General features: G+C 35.7%; 1 protein-coding gene across 3 annotated transcripts in view; it reads left to right on the forward strand.

The window, feature by feature from the left end:
- The window catches only part of Hmcn1 (hemicentin 1), a 393,676-nt gene that overhangs the window by 293,833 nt on the left and 81,137 nt on the right, over positions 1 to 18,706 (forward strand). For all 3 annotated transcript variants that reach the window (XM_005375081.2, XM_013521738.1, XM_013521742.1), the window contains 11 exons: positions 3,664 to 3,851; positions 5,349 to 5,445; positions 11,586 to 11,747; positions 12,792 to 12,905; positions 13,017 to 13,219; positions 13,508 to 13,589; positions 13,696 to 13,827; positions 14,159 to 14,308; positions 16,155 to 16,314; positions 17,739 to 17,863; positions 18,056 to 18,239. In XM_005375081.2, coding sequence (XP_005375138.1) covers positions 3,664 to 3,851; positions 5,349 to 5,445; positions 11,586 to 11,747; positions 12,792 to 12,905; positions 13,017 to 13,219; positions 13,508 to 13,589; positions 13,696 to 13,827; positions 14,159 to 14,308; positions 16,155 to 16,314; positions 17,739 to 17,863; positions 18,056 to 18,239 — 1,597 coding nt within the window. The remainder of the gene's footprint in view (positions 1 to 3,663; positions 3,852 to 5,348; positions 5,446 to 11,585; positions 11,748 to 12,791; positions 12,906 to 13,016; positions 13,220 to 13,507; positions 13,590 to 13,695; positions 13,828 to 14,158; positions 14,309 to 16,154; positions 16,315 to 17,738; positions 17,864 to 18,055; positions 18,240 to 18,706) is intronic.

Below are 18,706 nucleotides of genomic sequence, written 5' to 3' on the forward strand. Positions count from 1 at the left end.
GGGGTAGATCTGGCTCCTAACACATCTTAATTGTATGGCTCCAAATTGGTCAACCAGACTTTACCTTTTTAATTTTCTCTTGATTCTCTGTTTATTTATTAACATCCCTCTTGGGTAGTAATCACCTTGAAAAGAAGGTGGTCCCTAGCAGTTCAGGCTTATACCCCAGTTTTCCATCCAGGTACATATGTATAATTGAAGATCTAGAATTTCAGTTGGCCAAGTGTGAATCATATTGTTCATCTCTGAGCCAGTTTCAGACATCCAGAAATTACAGTGTTCTCATTGATAGAGCCTGGTTCATATGCCCACTCGAGCCAGAGTCATCTCCATCTGAGACTACGTACAGACAGTAGAAGCAGCACTGCTTCTGTAAGGGAAAAGACACATGATGTTACTAAAAATAAATGCTTGCATTGGGAGAGGCTGAGCTACAAAATCAGTGTGGATACATAGGAAGAGATCAGAATGAAAGATTTTATAGAGGAAGTAATTAAGTGATATGAACTATTAGGCACCTCACTCAATGTGTAAAGGAATGCTGATATTTTTTATCCTGGGTGACTGAGAAAATGGTATCAAGAATATAAGTATAAGACCTAAAAAAATCAAAATGATTAGGGAGGGAAGGAAAGAAATCAATTCTGTTTCAGAGCTGTTGAATTTGATATAGTTCCAGGGAACTTGGGTAAAATGTTGAAAGGGAAGTTGGAGGTAAGAAATTCTGTATCAGAAAAAGAATCTAGATCTATAAGAATGTAGATTTGACAGTTATTTACAAACAGGTGACAGTCAAAGCCAAAGTTTCCAACAAAACGATTATGTAGTGGGGTATGAAAAGAAGATAAATGATGAATCACTTATAATTAGAACAGAAAGGAAAAGAGAGTTAGAAGAGCACTATCTAAGAAGTTAGTGGATATCAGTGAACAGCTGTGTTCCAGAATCAGAGGCATAGAAATGGTACCAAGAAGTAGGTTTTAGTATTAGATGCTAAAATGAGTTTAGGAAAGTAGAAACTGAGGAGAGGCCACTTGGCTTTGAAACTAAAAAGGCATTGGTGCAATCCAAGAGATCAATTTAGATGGTGCTGTGTCCTGCAAAGCCACAGAGGGGAAAAGGATAAAAATTCAACAAGTAATGAAAGGTCAAGGAAATAAAAATACAGAACACTAAGACATTTTTGAGGGAGAAGAAAGGTAGAAGAGTGTTTGAGGATCAACAGCTGGTTGGGGGAAGAAAACTAACTTAAGAGATTTGAACTTGCTTATAGACCAAGGAAAATGATGTAATGGAAGGGGGGAAAGTTTGGAGGAAGCGAGGAGCTCAGGGGTGGAGAAGGCAAGGTCCTAGAACAGGAAAATGTGCAACCAAGGAACCAAGGGATGCGAATTAGCCTTTCATGGAGAACTAGAGAGATCTGAACTGAGAGAAAAGTATTAAGAAAAGGAGATTTGCAAAGAGAAAATATTAAATTCTCCTCATTAAATACGAGTGTAAGAGACAGTGGCAAGAGTGGAATTATTCCTGTAGAAAACAAAGACTGTTAGCAATTGCCAATGTAGGGGAGCTGACCATGTGAAGTCAGACCCATTTGGCTCAGTTATTGCTTTGTACAATCACCTAGAAGTACAGATATGAAAAAGGTGATATGGTCCCCTGGGGTGGAACAGGGCTGTCAGAAGTGCATTGTGGAAGTGCCAGAAAGTGAGAGAGGGCATAAAATGTGCAGTATGACAGAGCATCGCTAAAGTGACCAACCCACTTGTAGGGTCTGAGCTGGGCAAGGGAAAAAAATTCGCCTAGAAGGGACCTCATGGGCTGATGGTAGAGAAGGAGGAATAGAAGAATTAGAGTTGTCTGTACAAAGAAAGAACAGTTTACAAAACAATCCTGAAAAGAGGTGAAAAGAAAAGAACAGCAAAGTTCCAAATTTATCGTTTCACAATGTCTATCATACCTCCGAGTTTAAATTAACTCTTTCAGGTTTTACACTAGTGAAACAATGTGGTGCTTGCACACGAAGGTCTGATTTATTTCGCTTATGAGTATGGTCTCTAGTTGTGACCATTTCCCTATTAAGGCCTCGAGTTTATCTTTCTTTATAGCTGAGTAATATTCCATTGTATAAAAGTACAATTTTCTTATCCAATCCTCAGTGGATGGACATTTGGGATAGGAAAACACTCAAGGGTAAAGGGCAACTGGGATGTGGGAAAAGAGAAGGGAAAAAAGGAAAAATTTTGTATGTATGCATATACAGGATAGTCAACATGGTTGTTGTACTGTCTTCTATTTCTTTGCTGAAAGAAACTGTCAATGAGTCCTTGATTGATCAATATTGCATGTCTCTGTTTTCATGAGAAACCTCTTTGAAGATATCAATATGTAATACAACGAGCATTGTTAATTTCCTACCACTTTGTAATTCTGTATTGTCTGTGCTATTCTTTTGCTATTTTGTAAAAGGTTGTCCGTCTGTTAATGTTTTCCTCCTTTTATTTTTAAAATAAAAAAAGTTCCAAATTTATTTATTTGACCAGTGAGGGGTTCTGAGGACACAGAAGCAAACACAGTAGGTATCAGTAGAAGCCACATAACTCTGAATGTAAGGTTCACACATGGAAACGATACTGAAACTCTGTCATGTTCTTTGTGGGGCTGATTGTTCTCCTTGTAGAATTTCAGTTTAAATGTTGGAGCCTTAAATACTAGAAGACTGCATCTATGGTAAACTGATTGCTGAAGGTATTTTAACAGACTGAAACAAAAAATAATTAAACTTTGAAAACAAGAGATTGATTATTTATTTTGAAACTAAATATCTACTTTTACAAAAGGAGCCAATGCATGAGTTCTTTATTTAACATTTCCATTTTTAAAAATTTCTATGCATAACATGATTTTTCATGTATGTGACATGTACCTGCATTCTACAGTATTAGTAAATTAGTATATTTACTATAGTGTAGAATGTAGGTACATTCTATACTATTAATGAATATGTACAGGAAAATCTGGAGCTAGACTTCCCAAACTTCAGCATGCTTAAAGATCACTTGGAGAGCTTTCTAAAATGCTGACTTCTTGGTCCTTCTTAGAGATGCCTGTTGAGGTCTGTGAATTTGCATTTCTAACCCAATTCCCAGGTGATGCTGACACTATTGATGCTGAGGCCGGTGAACAACTTGAATAGTCCACAGGATCCCCTTACAAATAAGACCAAATCTGAACATTTCAAATACACATTAAGATATGTAATTTATCTGGTTTACCTCTATGACAAAATAGTATTAAATATCACCATGTACAAATGTTTCTTATATCCATGCATACCAACCCAGAAGGCATAGTAGAACGGATTGAGGGAGAAACAAAATATTTTGGAGAAGAACTGGGATTAGGCTAAGTAGGAATGCTACTCCTGGAGGGATTAGCCCGGGGTAAACAAGAGAGGGAAGAGAATAAACCCAAATTCAAATACTTTCGTCACAACTCTAATTTGTGAGTGTAAAATGTTACTTGAAGATGGTAATTTCTCCTTCAAGTTTTGCTTCTCCCTTACCATCCCAAATTTTTTAAAACTGTTAAAAGGTAAAATAATATAGGAGAGCTCCAGCTGCGATGGTGCATCAATATTTCTTTGCTGCTATCACTTCACAGTGCCACCAGTTATCAAGGGAGCAAATAGCGATCTCCCTGAAGAGGTCACTGTGCTGGTGAACGAGAGTGTCCTGGTGGAGTGTTCATCCAGTGGCAGCCCGGCACCAAAGAATTCCTGGCAGAAAGATGGAAAGCCCTTGCTGGAAGATGACCATCATAAATTTCTATCTAGTGGAAGAATGTTACAGGTAAAAGCGTGACTTTAAAATATTTTTTAAAATTTTATAATTGTGTCTTAGACTTTTAAAAATAATTATTAGTTTGCATCATCTTTATAAAGATAACTAGTTATAAAAAGCATGTAAAATAATTATCGCTATTTTATTCCCCCATTAGAAATGACCAATAGTAATAGTTTTGTATGAATTCTTCTAGAAATTATTTTTACTTATACCCTTAAATGTAATACAATATAGACTATGTGATAAAAGCCACCTTTAAAAAAATCATTATTGCAGTTTTATGTATTTCTGAGAACATTCTAAGTAGGGTAACGTTTCCTATAGATTAAAATATATCCTGTACTAGCAAAGGTTAATTATATACTGGGTTGTTCTTTATCCATGGACATGTCTAGATTTTTCTATTAAAGTGTTATAAAAGAAAATTAGGCATGTATAGGAATAATAGGAATGCTTTGATAGAATTGCAAATTGATTAAATTGCTAGCTGAATATAATAAATAATGTTCTATGGTTAAAGAATCTAAACAAAAATATCAGTATATCCCACACAGGACAGATGTCACAGTTCATTATACAGAATCAGGCTTGCTACCTATAAATAACCTTGAATTCTCAAAACATCATCTAAAATTTATCAGTATTTCTACTTACTGATCATAAAACCTCTCCCAATATTCTTAAATATTTTTGTGTCTAGCACCAAAAGATATACGAATGAATGGATAGAAAATTCTGCATAGAAATAAAGAAAACATTCTGCTATATTAGCTAACTGTTGCTGCATGAAACAAACCGTTTAAAATCTTAACAACTAAAGTGTTAAACGTCTATTTTTAGCTCATAAGTCTGCTGGCTGCCTGTGTCACATTTCTAGTTTCAGCCGGGCTCATTCAAGTGCCTGCAGAGATCTGTGGACTGAGCACGCAGCTTTGATGGTCTTGTCTGGACTCATACACATATCTAGGACCTCAGCTGCAATGAGGCTGATGCTGTCCCACCTGAATCTCACTGTCGAGCCAGCTGGTCGTGGCTTCCCCACATGATGGTGGTAGAGTTCCAAAAGAGAGAGCAAAAGGACACAGCCCTAGTGTTTGAAAAGATGCATCATCACTTGCTTCACATTCTGTTAGCCAAAGCCAGTCAAAAGCTCAACACAAATTCCACGTGTTTTCTTTGTCTCCGGATGGGAAAAACATCAAAGTCACATAGCTTGAGGCATAAACAAGGCACTGGGGGAATAATTTCGGATATTTTGCAGTCACTACAGCACAAGAGTATAAAACTTGCCTCTTCTGTTTGGAAATTATATAAGTAAATATTTATTTAGTGGACCTGTTTAATAAAAGCCAGCATTGAGAGTAGTATGTACAAAATTCAATTTTTATTATAGCTATCTACTATTACATAGAAAAAATGTATTCCTTCCCCTAAAAGTAATGAAATACACTACAAATTGCTTTATTAAAAATTTCAGTTATAATTTCTTTATTTTTCCCTTAGATTTTGGAAGCTCAAATAACTGATATCGGCAGGTACGTGTGTGTTGCTGAGAACACAGCTGGAAGTGCCAAAAAATATTTTAATCTCAATGTTCATGGTAAGAGCTCAGTTCCACAAATATTTGTTAGGATGTTCTGGGAAAAGCAGGGAAACAATGCTTTAGATTATATAGGTTTATTGTCTGGTTTCTAAGTTGGTCAATATGTGGAGTCTGCATTCATTTCCTCCAAACTTTCCTAGCAATAATAGCGAACAGGATTTTTAAAGTATGAATCTAGGAAACCCGTTTTTAAAATTATTGTATATAATAATTTAAAAAAATAGCTGCACTAGAAGGTAGGGCTTTAAACTAGTAACTGAGGGGGTGGTGCATAATCACTGTAAAACAGCTACCTTTACTTTCTCCTGGTGGATGCTTTCACCTCTGTTTTATACAGGAGCGAGAAGGCATATGCCAGAAACTACCACAAATCCCTGTCTTCAAATCTCCCTACATATGTGTCTGCCATTTCTTCCTTATCTCCTATTACAACAAAAGAGGATGCTTTCCTTTACCTTCCAAATGCCAAAAACTAACCTGACTAGGTTTCTGCTTATAACCTCCTTGAAAATTCACTGTCTACTCCTTTTGAATATTGAAATTCTCATTGTTTCCTGGCTCTTTTCCAAAACTTAAATGTACTTATATCCTCCATCTTTAAAAAGTTCTGCCTTACACTTAATGTTTCCAGTCAGCCACATTCCTCCCTGTCTTTTCAATTTCAAAGTGAATTTGCCTAATTACTGGGTTAAAAATACCCCTTAGTTATTGTGAGCTGATCAGGTCCACAATCTCCTGAATGAGTGTATGGCAAAGGCTAAATGAAAAGAGGCAAATGGAATGATTTCAGGGCTCCAGGAGAATCAGAGCCCTTTCATAGAATTCGAGATTCTCTCAGGGCTAAAACCAAGACCTTCTCTGGGTGGCCTCTATTTATTTGGTTATCAGAAGGGAGGGGAGTACTCAAGGAGGGTGGAATCACTCAAGAACTTCTCCAAGTAGGGTATTAAATTAATCCTTCATAATGATTAAATTAATCAACCCAGGAGTGATATGCCTGAGGGGTAGTCTTTATCTAGTTGAGATCGGATCCAGATGTCTTGGCTGAGAGCTTGTCTTATTCTGTGAGACTTTCCAGTTTCATCTGCCATTACAGGTTTTAGTAGGGATTAATGACTCACAGAGGTTCACTTACTATGAGTCCACCACCCATTTCCAGACAAAGAGCCTAGGCCTTTGGCAGATTCACAAGTGAACATGAAAAGCCAGTTGATTAAGTCCTGCTCAGGGCTGCTTCATAGTGGCCTCCATCACCTAATAGCTACATATATTAAGCGATTCCATCTCTTTACTCCCCTCTCATCACTGAATTCAAAATCCTACCTTCTTGACTCCACTGAACTTGTTCACAGAGTTCATGAAACTATACTCTTATTAATAAATCCAGTAGGCACTTTCCATCTTGTGTCTTTTCTTTTACTTTTGTACATTTGACATTCTAAGGCATGATCTTTGTTAAAAATTTTCCTTTGGTATCTGTGACATACCTTGCCTTTCTCATCCATCTTTCCTACTTGCCTCTGCCGCTTCCTTCTCCTCTACTTGACTATTTTACTTTAGTTTCAAAGATTCAGACTTTGTTCTCTTCCACTCTTTTCCTACATGATGTCATGCACTCCCAAATTTTAGTTACTGGCTATGTGCAAATAGTTTCCAAATTTTTATCTATATCTACTTACCTGTCAGGAACTCCAGATCTTTCTACCCAAATATTTAGTACTTACTGACACAAATGTCTACTAATGACCCCCAAACAATCTATATAAAACTAAACTCAAAATATTTTCCAAAAATGTGCTTCTCTTCCATGGGGACCAAAACATGGAGGGAGGGGAGAAGGGTAGGGGGTAAAAAAGAATTAAAATGTATTGTGTACTCTTCAGCTCCTCATGAAGAATATAACCATTATGTGCTGCACACAAGTACTAATAAATTTTTTTTTTAGAAAAAAGTGTTCCTATTCCAGAAATCTCTGTCTCAGCAAAAGGTACCATATCCATCCATAGTTCAAGCTGGAAAAAAATGGATGTCAACCCTGAGTATACCCACTCCTTAACCCTCACTCCCAATGAGTCCTCATGATTCTGTCTACAAAATATTCTGGAATCCACCCACTTTCTTGATTATTTCTGACTCCATCCATGACATAACTTCCATAGTCTTTTGTTCATACTATAGCACTAGGCTCCTCACTGGTCTTTTTGGGTCTCTTAAAGCTTTCTAACCCATAATCTCTACTATAGATAGATAATATCTTTTAAATTAGTTTTGGGTTAAACTGTTATTTTATTTGCCATTCATTAGTCTGTATTTCAGCAATATTAATGATGTCCGGGAGACCCTATACCATCTTATCTTTGTTTAGTCCTCTAATTTCTTGCCTCCCCATACCCACCTTCCTTGTTAAACTCTGGTTATGATAGCTTTTAAGGGCCAAGTTTTTTCTCCTTTTCAGCCTTAGTATTGCTGAGCCTTTGTTCTAAAAGTCATACTCATTTTCTCCCTTCTGCTTATTCCTGGTCATATTTCAATTATTCCTTAAATGTCATTTTCTCTGCCTGATTCCCGAATTAGTTTCCTTCCCTTTTGTCACTCCACTCATCCGATGAACACCCTTCACACGTGATTATTGAGCAGTGTTGAACAATGGCGAAGAAGAAGAGCTCTTCAGCCAGACCTGTTTCTTCCAGCAACAACTTATAAAATGTTAGGCAAGATTCTAACCTCTCTGTGTCTCAGCTTCTTCTTTTATAATAAGAGGATAAAAACTGTATTAACACATGAACCATGTGAGGATTCAACAAGGTAGTATTTGTCAGAATAGTATTTAGCACTGTGCCTGGCATAACATAAGCACTCAAAAAATTGTTACCTGTTACTTTTAATGCGTTTGTCATTTACCACCAAATTATTCTCTGTATATAATTACTGTCTATTGCATCTTTAACACTGCATCATACTGTAATATAGTATGCACAGAATAAATATTTGATGAATGAGTTAATAGCAGAAATTAATTACTGGATTAAACTATAAGCCATATGACATTAAAGAAAAACAGGAAGTTTTGTCCTTTTAATACTTTAGTTTTTCTTTAGAAGTTTTTAAGGTTTTAGTCTTAATAGTAGTGTTTTATTAATTGAGTTCATAAGTTCTGTGTCACTTTTACTGTCTCAATTTAGTTAGTTTTAACAAGACCCATTTTACTTTTATTTATTAATCTACTCATTCATTTTTACATTACCCCCTTGCTTGTTTTTTCCCTCACTCTTTACAGGAAATCATTCAAGTGTGTATGACACTATGCGTCCCATGTACATGTTCTTATAAAGAAAGCATCAGTTGTTCCATGTGCATGTTTTAATGTCCATAAGTAGCTTTTCACTGTTTATCTCATTTTTTCTATCTACTTTTTGTCTGTATTGCTTTTGCTTTTCAAATTGTTTTTTGGTTGTGAACAATAAGTAATAGTATTGTTTATTTCAAAGGTTTTGGGCTTATCTTGGGAATCATTGATTTACATTTAAAGATAGTGGGTATGATTTATTGATAAACAGGTAATGCTAAAATTAAAATTTCACTCCATTATTTCTGTAACAAGAAAATAAAAACTTTAAATAATAATACGACATTAAAAATAAGATTATTCTAATGTACTTTGTAAAAAGCACTATTAGGTCTTCTTTTGTACAGTGTGTTCATCAATTTTCCCTTTGTTGGAACACAATACCCAATATCCACAATTTAAAAGAAAAGATGTTTAATGTCACTCATGGTAATGAAGAGATCAGTTGTCCATGGTTGGCTGGCTCTGGGGCTGAAACATGATAGTGGAAGGACATGGCCAGGCAAAGCTACTTGTTCATATAGTCAGGATGTAGAGCAGGGGAACAGTGCCAAAGAATAGGCCACATATAGTACTCCCCTTCATTGTTCATCCAGACATACCAAGAAGTGTGTTCTAATTTCAAGGTGTCTCTGAAGGCAATCAAATTGACAACTGAGCTTAATTGTCATATTTTACCCCTTGTCATTTGACACCCAAACATGTATCCTTAAACCATATTTAATGCCCAGCTAAATAAAGGGTCTCAATTCTAACATGATATAACTATTCTGTGTACAATCAACAACATGCCTGCACCTGCTGCAAAGTCTCAAGAATTCCACATTTTTCAAAAATCCAAGTCACAAGTCTCCTCTGAGACTCAAGGCAAACTCTTAGCTGCAAAGCCCTGAAAATTCAACAATCAAGTTACATATTCCGAATATACTGTTGCTAGGTAAATATCCCCATTCCAAAAGAGAGGAATAGGAATATAGAGAAGAATAGGACCAAAACAAGACTGAAACACAGCAGGGAAAATATTAAATCCATATCTGGCATCCAAATATGGTGGCAAGATGTTAGTTCCAACAGGCATGGGCAGTCCCATCCCACGACCTTGCTGGTTGCAGCTCACATAGCCTCTCTTTTGGACTGGGTCTACTCACTACCTGCAGCTTTACTCACCATATATTCTCTGTTTCTGACATCTTTAACTTCCTGAGGTCTCCACTGCACCTCTGGCTCATTGCCAAAACCTTCTTTTCACCACATTGCACAGTCACCTGGGCCTATTTTGAAACCTGAGTGGAAGCCTCAATGACACCATAACTATTGCTTTATACATACCTCTAAAACCTACATAACACAGACAATGCCAAGGTCTGCCACCACTGTGAGAAGTAGTCATGGCTTTTGCAGCTTCTGAGTGTGTGGAAGCTGACCATGGTGAAACGAATCCTGGGGAGCCAATTCCCTGGATGGTCCTTCTTGAGCAGACAGTTTATAGGCTCTGTCTCAAATAAAAAGCTTTACACTTTTTTTAACCAGCTTGCAGTAGATGGTGTCTTGATGATTCCTTAGATGCTTTCAACATATCTTTCTTCCTATAGCAATTCAAAGTACTTGATGTCTTTTTAATGACACTAAGCTCTTCAGCATCCATGTCTCCTTTAGCATAATTTTCCACATGGTTCTCCTTGGGGCACAATTTAAATTTTCCAAATCCTTCTGCTCTGCTTCTTCCAATTCTCACCATCAATCTGGCCAGAAGCAGCCAATAGGACTCATGCCAAAGCCTGAAATTTGGGTTGCTTTGACATTTTCTCTTCCAGATTAATTAGTTCCGTGCTCTTAAATTAGGCCTTCCACAGAATCTCAGAACATGGGCAAATTGTAGACAATTTCTTTGTGAGAATGTAGCACACATGGCTGTTAGTTCAACTCCTAAGAGAGTCACCATCTAAAACCTTATGAGCATGACTCTTGCTGTCTGCATTCCTATCAGCATTCTGGTCTTCTGAGCTATGACTAGAAATGCTCATCAAGCTCTGCTTACAACATCCTATGCTTCTCTAGCACATATCTCCAAAACTTCCCAATTTCCTCCTGCAAACTACTTCCAAGGGCCTCTGAACCACATGATTATGCATAGTCACAACAACAACCCCACTTTTCAGTACCAGTTTCCTATATTGGTCAGCTTTGCTATTATTGGGATACAACATCTGACACCAACAGCCTATAAGAGGAGAGGTTTAATTTGGTTCAGGTTTCTGTTGGTTCAGTCCATGATCACCTGGCTCAAAGACAGAAACATGGCAGAACGACATAGTGGAGCAAAACTGCTCAGTTCATAGCAGCTTGAAAGAAAAGCAAAAGAACAAGAGAAAAGAATCACAGAGCCAGAGACCAGTGACCTGATATGGTACCCAAAGTCAGGTCTCCATGATGGACCTAGACATTAAAAAGTGTGATTTCCTAACCCCTTGGGGTTCTCCCAAACCACTGAAGTTGACAAACCAGCTGGACTGCCAAACCCTTTTAGGAACTGGCCTGTATATTTTACAAATAAAATAAAAAATAATTCTGACTTTGAAAATTCTGATACTGTCAGTTGAGAAAAACAAAAACTCATGATGGACATGAGTTTGATGAAGGTATTGGGAAACTTCCAAAGACAGCTGTATAACTAACAGAGTCATTCACTTGGTGTTTTAGCAGATTATACTGGGTAGAATTATGTTTAGTAAATTGGACACTGTATCTCTGGTAACATCATATTTCAATTTTAATGTACATACTTTTACAGTTCCTCCAAGTATAATTGGTCCTAATCCTGAAAATCTCACTGTTGTCGTGAACAATTTCATCTCTTTGACCTGTGAAGTCTCTGGGTTTCCACCTCCTGATCTCAGCTGGCTCAAGAATGAACAGCCTATCAAACCAAACACAAATGCTCTCATTGTGCCTGGTAAGGAACTTATTCTTATACAGCAAGCCAAATATTCTCCTTTTCCTTTATTTTAAGACAGATGGCATTACAACTTCCTCTTTCCTCTTTTTTCCTTTTCCTCTTCCTCTTTCCTCTTTCTCTCTTTATTTGTTCACACTAAATACCTCTTTACTGAGCTGGGAACATGACAGTCACTGTATAGATTTTTTTTTTTTTTTTTTTTTTGGTTTTTCTCCGGTACCGGGAACCGAATTCACGACCTTGCGCTTGCCAGGCAGGCGCTTTGCCGCTGAGCTAAATCCCCAGCCCCTGTATAGATTTTCATGATCAATTTTAGTGTAAATGTTCAACAGCAAAGTATCTTCCTACAAACGATGAAATTTAGAAACAGAACAGTTAAACAGTTGTGAGTTAAATAGGTGTTAAATAGTACTTTCACTGTATAAATTTGCTTGATGCTTTAATCAATCTCAATGCTTCTTGAGGACAGATGTAAATGATTGAAAGATGATAGATGATAGATAGATAATGATAAACATAGGCAGATAATATAGATAGAAAAATTGGAAAGAAATGGGTAGTTGGATAGATAGATGATAATGAGATCATAAACTAAAGAGAGACAATCACTTCTGTTCTGTGGAAAATTTAAATGTAGAAAACACTTATAAACATATTTTAGGTGCAGTATATCTCTGCTCATGGAAACCTACATCAAATACTTTAACTATCCATGTTACTTATTAGAGAGAAAAAGTTCTGAATGCCTTTCTTTATAAGAAACTAGAATTGATATTTTTTAAAAAATTGGTTCAATTATTTTATTTTAAATATGGCTATGTAGGGGCTGGGGATTTAGCTCCGTGGCACAGTGCCTGCCTGGCAAGTGCGAGGTCGTGAGTTCGATTCCTGGTACCAGGAAAAAAAAAAAATAAATAAATATGGGTACTTCTATATAAATTTTACTGTAAGGAAAATTACATATTTTTTCATTTACTGTAGTGATAAATTAGTTATTAGACCCACTGCTATAACATCATTTTACATTACATTTGCCCACAGGTGGTAGAACCCTACAGATTATACGAGCCAAAATATCTGATGGTGGTGAATACACTTGTATAGCTATCAACCAAGCTGGTGAAAAGAGGAAAAAGGTCTCCCTGACTGTTTATGGTTTGTTTTCGCTCTCTTGGTGATATTATTTCATTTCAAAACTAGTACTCAGTATTTTTGTCTGAGGAACTTACTAAGATTTTTTTCTTGTTTTTTATTTTCTTCCCTTAGTACCTCCAAGCATTAAGGATCATGACAGTGAGTCTCTTTCTGTAGTTAATGTGAGAGAGGGAACTTTGGTGTCATTGGAATGTGAGTCAAATGCTGTCCCACCTCCAGTCATCACCTGGTATAAGAATGGGCGGATAATAACAGAGTCTACTCACGTGGAGATTTTAGCTGATGGACAAATGCTACACATCAAGAAAGCTGAGGTGCATCTTTTATTCTTGCTTGTCATTGAGACTCTTTGGTGGGGTTGTGGAAGAGATAACTGGATGTCACATACTTCTCTTACTACAGTGAAAAATGATGTTGGTTAAAGAATACATAGGCAATGGCATTGACCTTATTTTCATTAAAAAATAAAGTGGCAGGATTGCAGAAGGCAATTAGAAGTGGGACATTTGAACATAAAGATGACTGATGATTTAATCTACAAACAGTGTGATTGGTCATCTGTAACTTAATGGAGCACATACAATAGTATCTTTTTCTTTTAGGTATCTGACACAGGCCAGTATGTATGTAGAGCTATAAATGTAGCAGGACGAGATGATAAAAATTTCCACCTCAATGTATATGGTGAGCATCTGCCTCTAATACAACTCTTTTTCCCCCAGATATGCAAATGAAAGAAAGTGTCCTGAATTAACTAATGAGGACACATAATTTTCTTGTCTCTTTACAGTACCCCCCAGTATTGAAGGGCCTGAAGGAGAAGTAGTTGTGGAGACAATAAGTAATCCAGTGACCCTGACATGTGACGCCACTGGGATCCCACCTCCCATGATAACATGGTTAAAGAACCACAAGCCTATAGGTAACAGAGCTATGCATTTTTGTGGCTATTTTCTTTGTTCTTAATTCATTATGTCTGTAAACTAGGAAATTGTCAATATTATGCTCATAGCTGTGTCTAGTTCCAGAAAACCTATTGTACTGAAATATAAATTTATAAAATGGACTTATTATAAAATGGTTATTCATTTTATAAAGAATATCTTTCTCTTTAAAAAACAAATTGGCATTTAAAATCAGAGTACAAAGAGAAAACTTTAAGGAAATATAGTATGAAATAAAACTTTCTTACCCTGGGTTGTAGAGATGTTAAATGAAAGTTTCTTTTTATTTTGCTTTGTTTCCACCTACAGAAAACTCTGACTCGCTTGAGGTTCACATTTTGTCTGGGGGTAGCAAACTCCAAATTGCCCGATCTCAGCTTTCAGATGGTGGAAACTATACATGCATTGCATCAAATATAGAGGGAAAAGCACAGAAGAACTACATTCTTTTGATACAAGGTATGTAATACACATGATGATTCATTTTTAATTTCTTTGTTATATTCCATCTGTAGAACAAACTACTGTACTTATTGGGATCACAGTAATTGACTCAAAATAGCTTTAAATAATCAATAATTTTATCAATTGTTTTTTTCCTACATTCTGTTTCCAAGAGAATTGACGTATTTGTAGAAAAGAAGAGGTGAATAAATCTCTATTTTTTCATTAATTAACTTCATATAATATATTGTATTGAATTATTCTTATTTATTAAAAACTAGCACAGTTTATTTTCATGCTGTACCTATAAGTCAATTTTTGTGTAGAAAAATCCAATTTATGAAGTTCTACTATGGTCCAATAAAAGGCAAGAAAGTATGTAAACTTCAAATAATTATGAATTTTATGAAATTTCGTGATGAGAATTATGATCATTAATCCCTTAAACAAATACTTAATTACTGCCTACTATATTCCAGCATAGTATTAATTACAGCAGAGGGAGTTTACCTCTTTTGATGTTAAATAAACTTCTGAGTATGACTTTTGGCTCAATATTGAAGTTGACATGGAACTCTAACTTGAAACTAAATTAAAATAGCTTTTTTCTAATTTTATTACAGTTACTAGGTAAAGAACTTCTCCTAAATTATGCATTTAACTGTGAATATTATATCTGTTGTGTCCTTTCCTGAAGTTAGTTCCAAAAATAATTGAAATTAAGGAAAAGTAAAAAGTTTATGAGCATCTGTGATTGCTTTGTAATGATTATTGGTACTTGAGATTTCAGAAGCATAAAAGAAACATAGTTATTCAATGTCATGAAATGCATGTATAGTTATGTTTAATGTGTTAATACTAAGTATCAGTCATATGGTATGTTGTATGACCAAACATTTTATCAGACTTTCTCTGCGTCTTAAGACTAGAGATCACATATGCACATAGGATCTATTTCAGTGCTTGTCATACTCACATATTATACCTACTTTATGGGGAGTGTCATTAACATTCTTACAGACTTGACTTCTTGAGTACTCTAAATTGTGTAAATTTACTCTAGTTATTATCATGTGGATGATTAAAGAGATACTTGGAACAATTATGCAGTTGTGTGTTGATGTTTAACAGTTCATTCTCCAAACAAAGCATCCTGATTTGTAACAGACCATCTCTAGTTTCTTGGTAGAGTATGACCACCACAGCCTAATTCCAACTACCAACATGATATCGCTGAACAGAGAGTAAGGAATATGTGCAAAATTGGCCCCCATGAGCTAATGTGGGCTGCCGCAGTCACATCTCTTTAACAGAATCGGAGTTCAATGTGTTTCTGTCTGGTGCTCTCTTTGGCAGCACATATACAATGTGTTTCTGTCTCATACCATTAATCTCTTTATTATTTATTATTTCTTGATCACTACATTAAGGCACAAACCAAAAATGACTTAATGAAAGAGAACAGAGGCTCCTGGATCATGAAAATTATATGCCTTGTTAAACAAGTTAATGGAGAGTCCTTAGATACTTTCCTCAGGCCTTTATGGCAACATTTTATAAAATAGCTTCTCCTGAACTATACTAATTATAAACTATCAAGAATCTACTGTAGGAATCTAATCATTCTTTAATCAAGAATGATTCCATTTGGCCATGAGGTAGATCTATTTGCAGATACACCAAGAATATAGAAGTGATCTGATTCCTTTATCATGCTCATTTAAGAATAACTGCTAAAGATAACAATAGTCTGATCTTAATCTAGGAAGAATATGATTGGGAAATGGCATGTTCTGCCATTACATTGTGCTCATTAGACTATATATCCTTGTTAATGAAACTGGTAACTGTACCTCCATAGTTCCTCCAAGTGTTGCTGGTGCTGAAATTCCAAGTGATGTCGGTGTCCTTCTGGGAGAAAATGTTGAGCTTATCTGCAATGCAAATGGCATTCCTGCCCCAGCAATTCAGTGGCTTAGAAATGGGAAGTCTATAACTAATGGTGAAACAGAAAAAATCCGGTATGTTTAAGACAAATCTTCCATTACAATAATCTTAGGTATGACTTTTAATTCTGAAACCATCAACCTGCACACATGGCATGTCTCTTGGCTTACTTTCAGTACGGTACAATGTCACAACCAAGTTCATCCCTTATAATGGCTTGTCCAAGTCCCACTTTCAGCTGACATTTGTTACTGTTGGCACAAAAAGATGGAATAATAATGTTATGAGAACCCCTTGCTACATGCAATAATAAATTCCTTTGGAATGACAGTCCAGTATTCTACACTGTACATTTCATCATGAAGCTCTATGACACAAACATACCAGAATAACTATACAAGTAAGTAGGCATCAATTAAATGCATCAGAAAGTTTATTATTTTGACCCAATATTTTACCTTTAAGAGCTTGGAGTATATTTTGCAGTCAGTAAGTTGAACACATGCAATCTCAATTCAGACAAGTGTTATTTTCTTTGTATTCATTTTACATTAAAATTTAGCTGTCTCCTGTAAAACACTGGGTAAATTGCTAAATAATATTTTAGAGGTACATGATACATTTTATTTTTCTTAAGTGAACATTTCCGAGTTCTTAACATGTAATTATTTTCATTAGGTAAGCTGCTGCCAGACCAAGTAGAAGAAACTTGGTCGGACCTAAATACATTACATAATAATTGTACCTAGGATCTGAAGGCCTATCACTTCTCTTACATTAACATACTAAACTTGCTTATTTTTTATGTACACTTTGCTCACTAGTCCATTGCATATTGATTTGCAGGTAGAACAATTTGCAGATCAAATAAAGTAATTTCAAGAGATCTTTTCAAGGTCACTTTAATACTTTGCTTTGGTCAAGATAATTTGCTTTTTTAGTTTAGAGTATGTTTAAACTTGCAAATTTTTAATTTTACATTTTGAAAAAGAAAAGTACCACTAAGTCCAGTAATGGTATTATAATTCTCATTACCAGTGTCAAATGGTTCATTGGTTTATAGTTAGGTTTTTACATATAATTTATTGTTTCTAATTGTTTTTAGCAGTGTTCAATTTCTATACCAGCATTTAAAAATATTTTTATTTAATTCAAACCTCATATTGATAATTAAAAATATAATATTCTAATTGAGAAGATATCTCTCACATTAATTGGCATAGGGAAGTTCCTGATTTGACTGTATATTCACTTTTTCTCATAAGGAAATGATGGATATAACAACTGTTAGCGTATAATTTTAGTTACTTGTCCTTAACCTCCATCAATTTTTCTAGCTCTTCCATGTACTTAATGAAATAGATACAAACCATTATATCCAAGATGAAGACATCATTGTATGGTGGTATTTTTTAAAGAACAAAATCTCCAAAATGGGTTTTCTGGATTTAAGCTCACATGCATAACCTCAGTGCCTCTCCTATGACCTTTTCCATAGGGTAACCGCGAACGGCAGCACACTGAACATTTATGGAGCTCATACATCTGACATGGGGAAATACACATGTGTGGCTACCAACCCTGCTGGAGAAGAAGACCGAATATTTAACTTGAATGTCTATGGTAAATATGAAATACACAGTTTTCGCCATGCTGCTTTAAGAATTGAATAATAGGCAGCAGGTCTCTGGAGCATTGACTTTTAAATCGAAAACCACTGTTATTTCCAGTTGAGATAGAAAGCAGAATGGTGGGCAGTTGAAATGATTTGAGTCAACAATCTCTCTCTCTCTCTCTCCTCTTCTGCATGCATAGTTCCACCTAAAATCAGAGGTAATAAAGAAGAGGCTGAGAAACTGATAGCTTTGGTCGACACTTCAATAAATATTGAATGCAAAGCGACAGGGACGCCTCCTCCGCAGATAAACTGGTTGAAGAATGGGCTGCCTCTGCCCCTCTCCTCCCATATTCGGTTGCTGTCAGCAGGACAGGTCATCAGGTCAGGCTTTATCAGATGTGACTTTCCTAAACAGATAACTGAATTTGTTAAATTTTCTTTCATCTAAACAGTGTTTAAGAAATGCTTTTTCCCAACCTTTTCCTGTTCTATTTTGTCTTTCATTAGATTTTTAATGAAGAATAAAAAATATAAAATTGAAAGTTTTTGCTTATTTAAATTCTCATAATTTAATAAAGTTATATGAAAGGGGTCTTTCATGGATAACTTAATGGTACATATATCTTTCCAAGAAGTATTATTTTAGCTAAAATATTTTTTGACAGGATGTTAGGAAGATACATACTAAGATCGTGTGATTTTTGTGTTGCCATTGTTTGCTATTAATACACATTTGAAAGTTATTTACCCCCTCGATGTTTTTTGTGCCTTTTCAAATGACATTTGTGGAAGCAGTTATTTGAGGCAGTTATGTTTTGTAATAGATGGTTCTAAGCTTTATAACTAAA

Source organism: Chinchilla lanigera, unplaced genomic scaffold, assembly GCF_000276665.1.
Source record: "Chinchilla lanigera isolate Chin_1 unplaced genomic scaffold, ChiLan1.0 scaffold00005, whole genome shotgun sequence".
NCBI classification, from domain to species: Eukaryota; Metazoa; Chordata; class Mammalia; order Rodentia; family Chinchillidae; genus Chinchilla; species Chinchilla lanigera.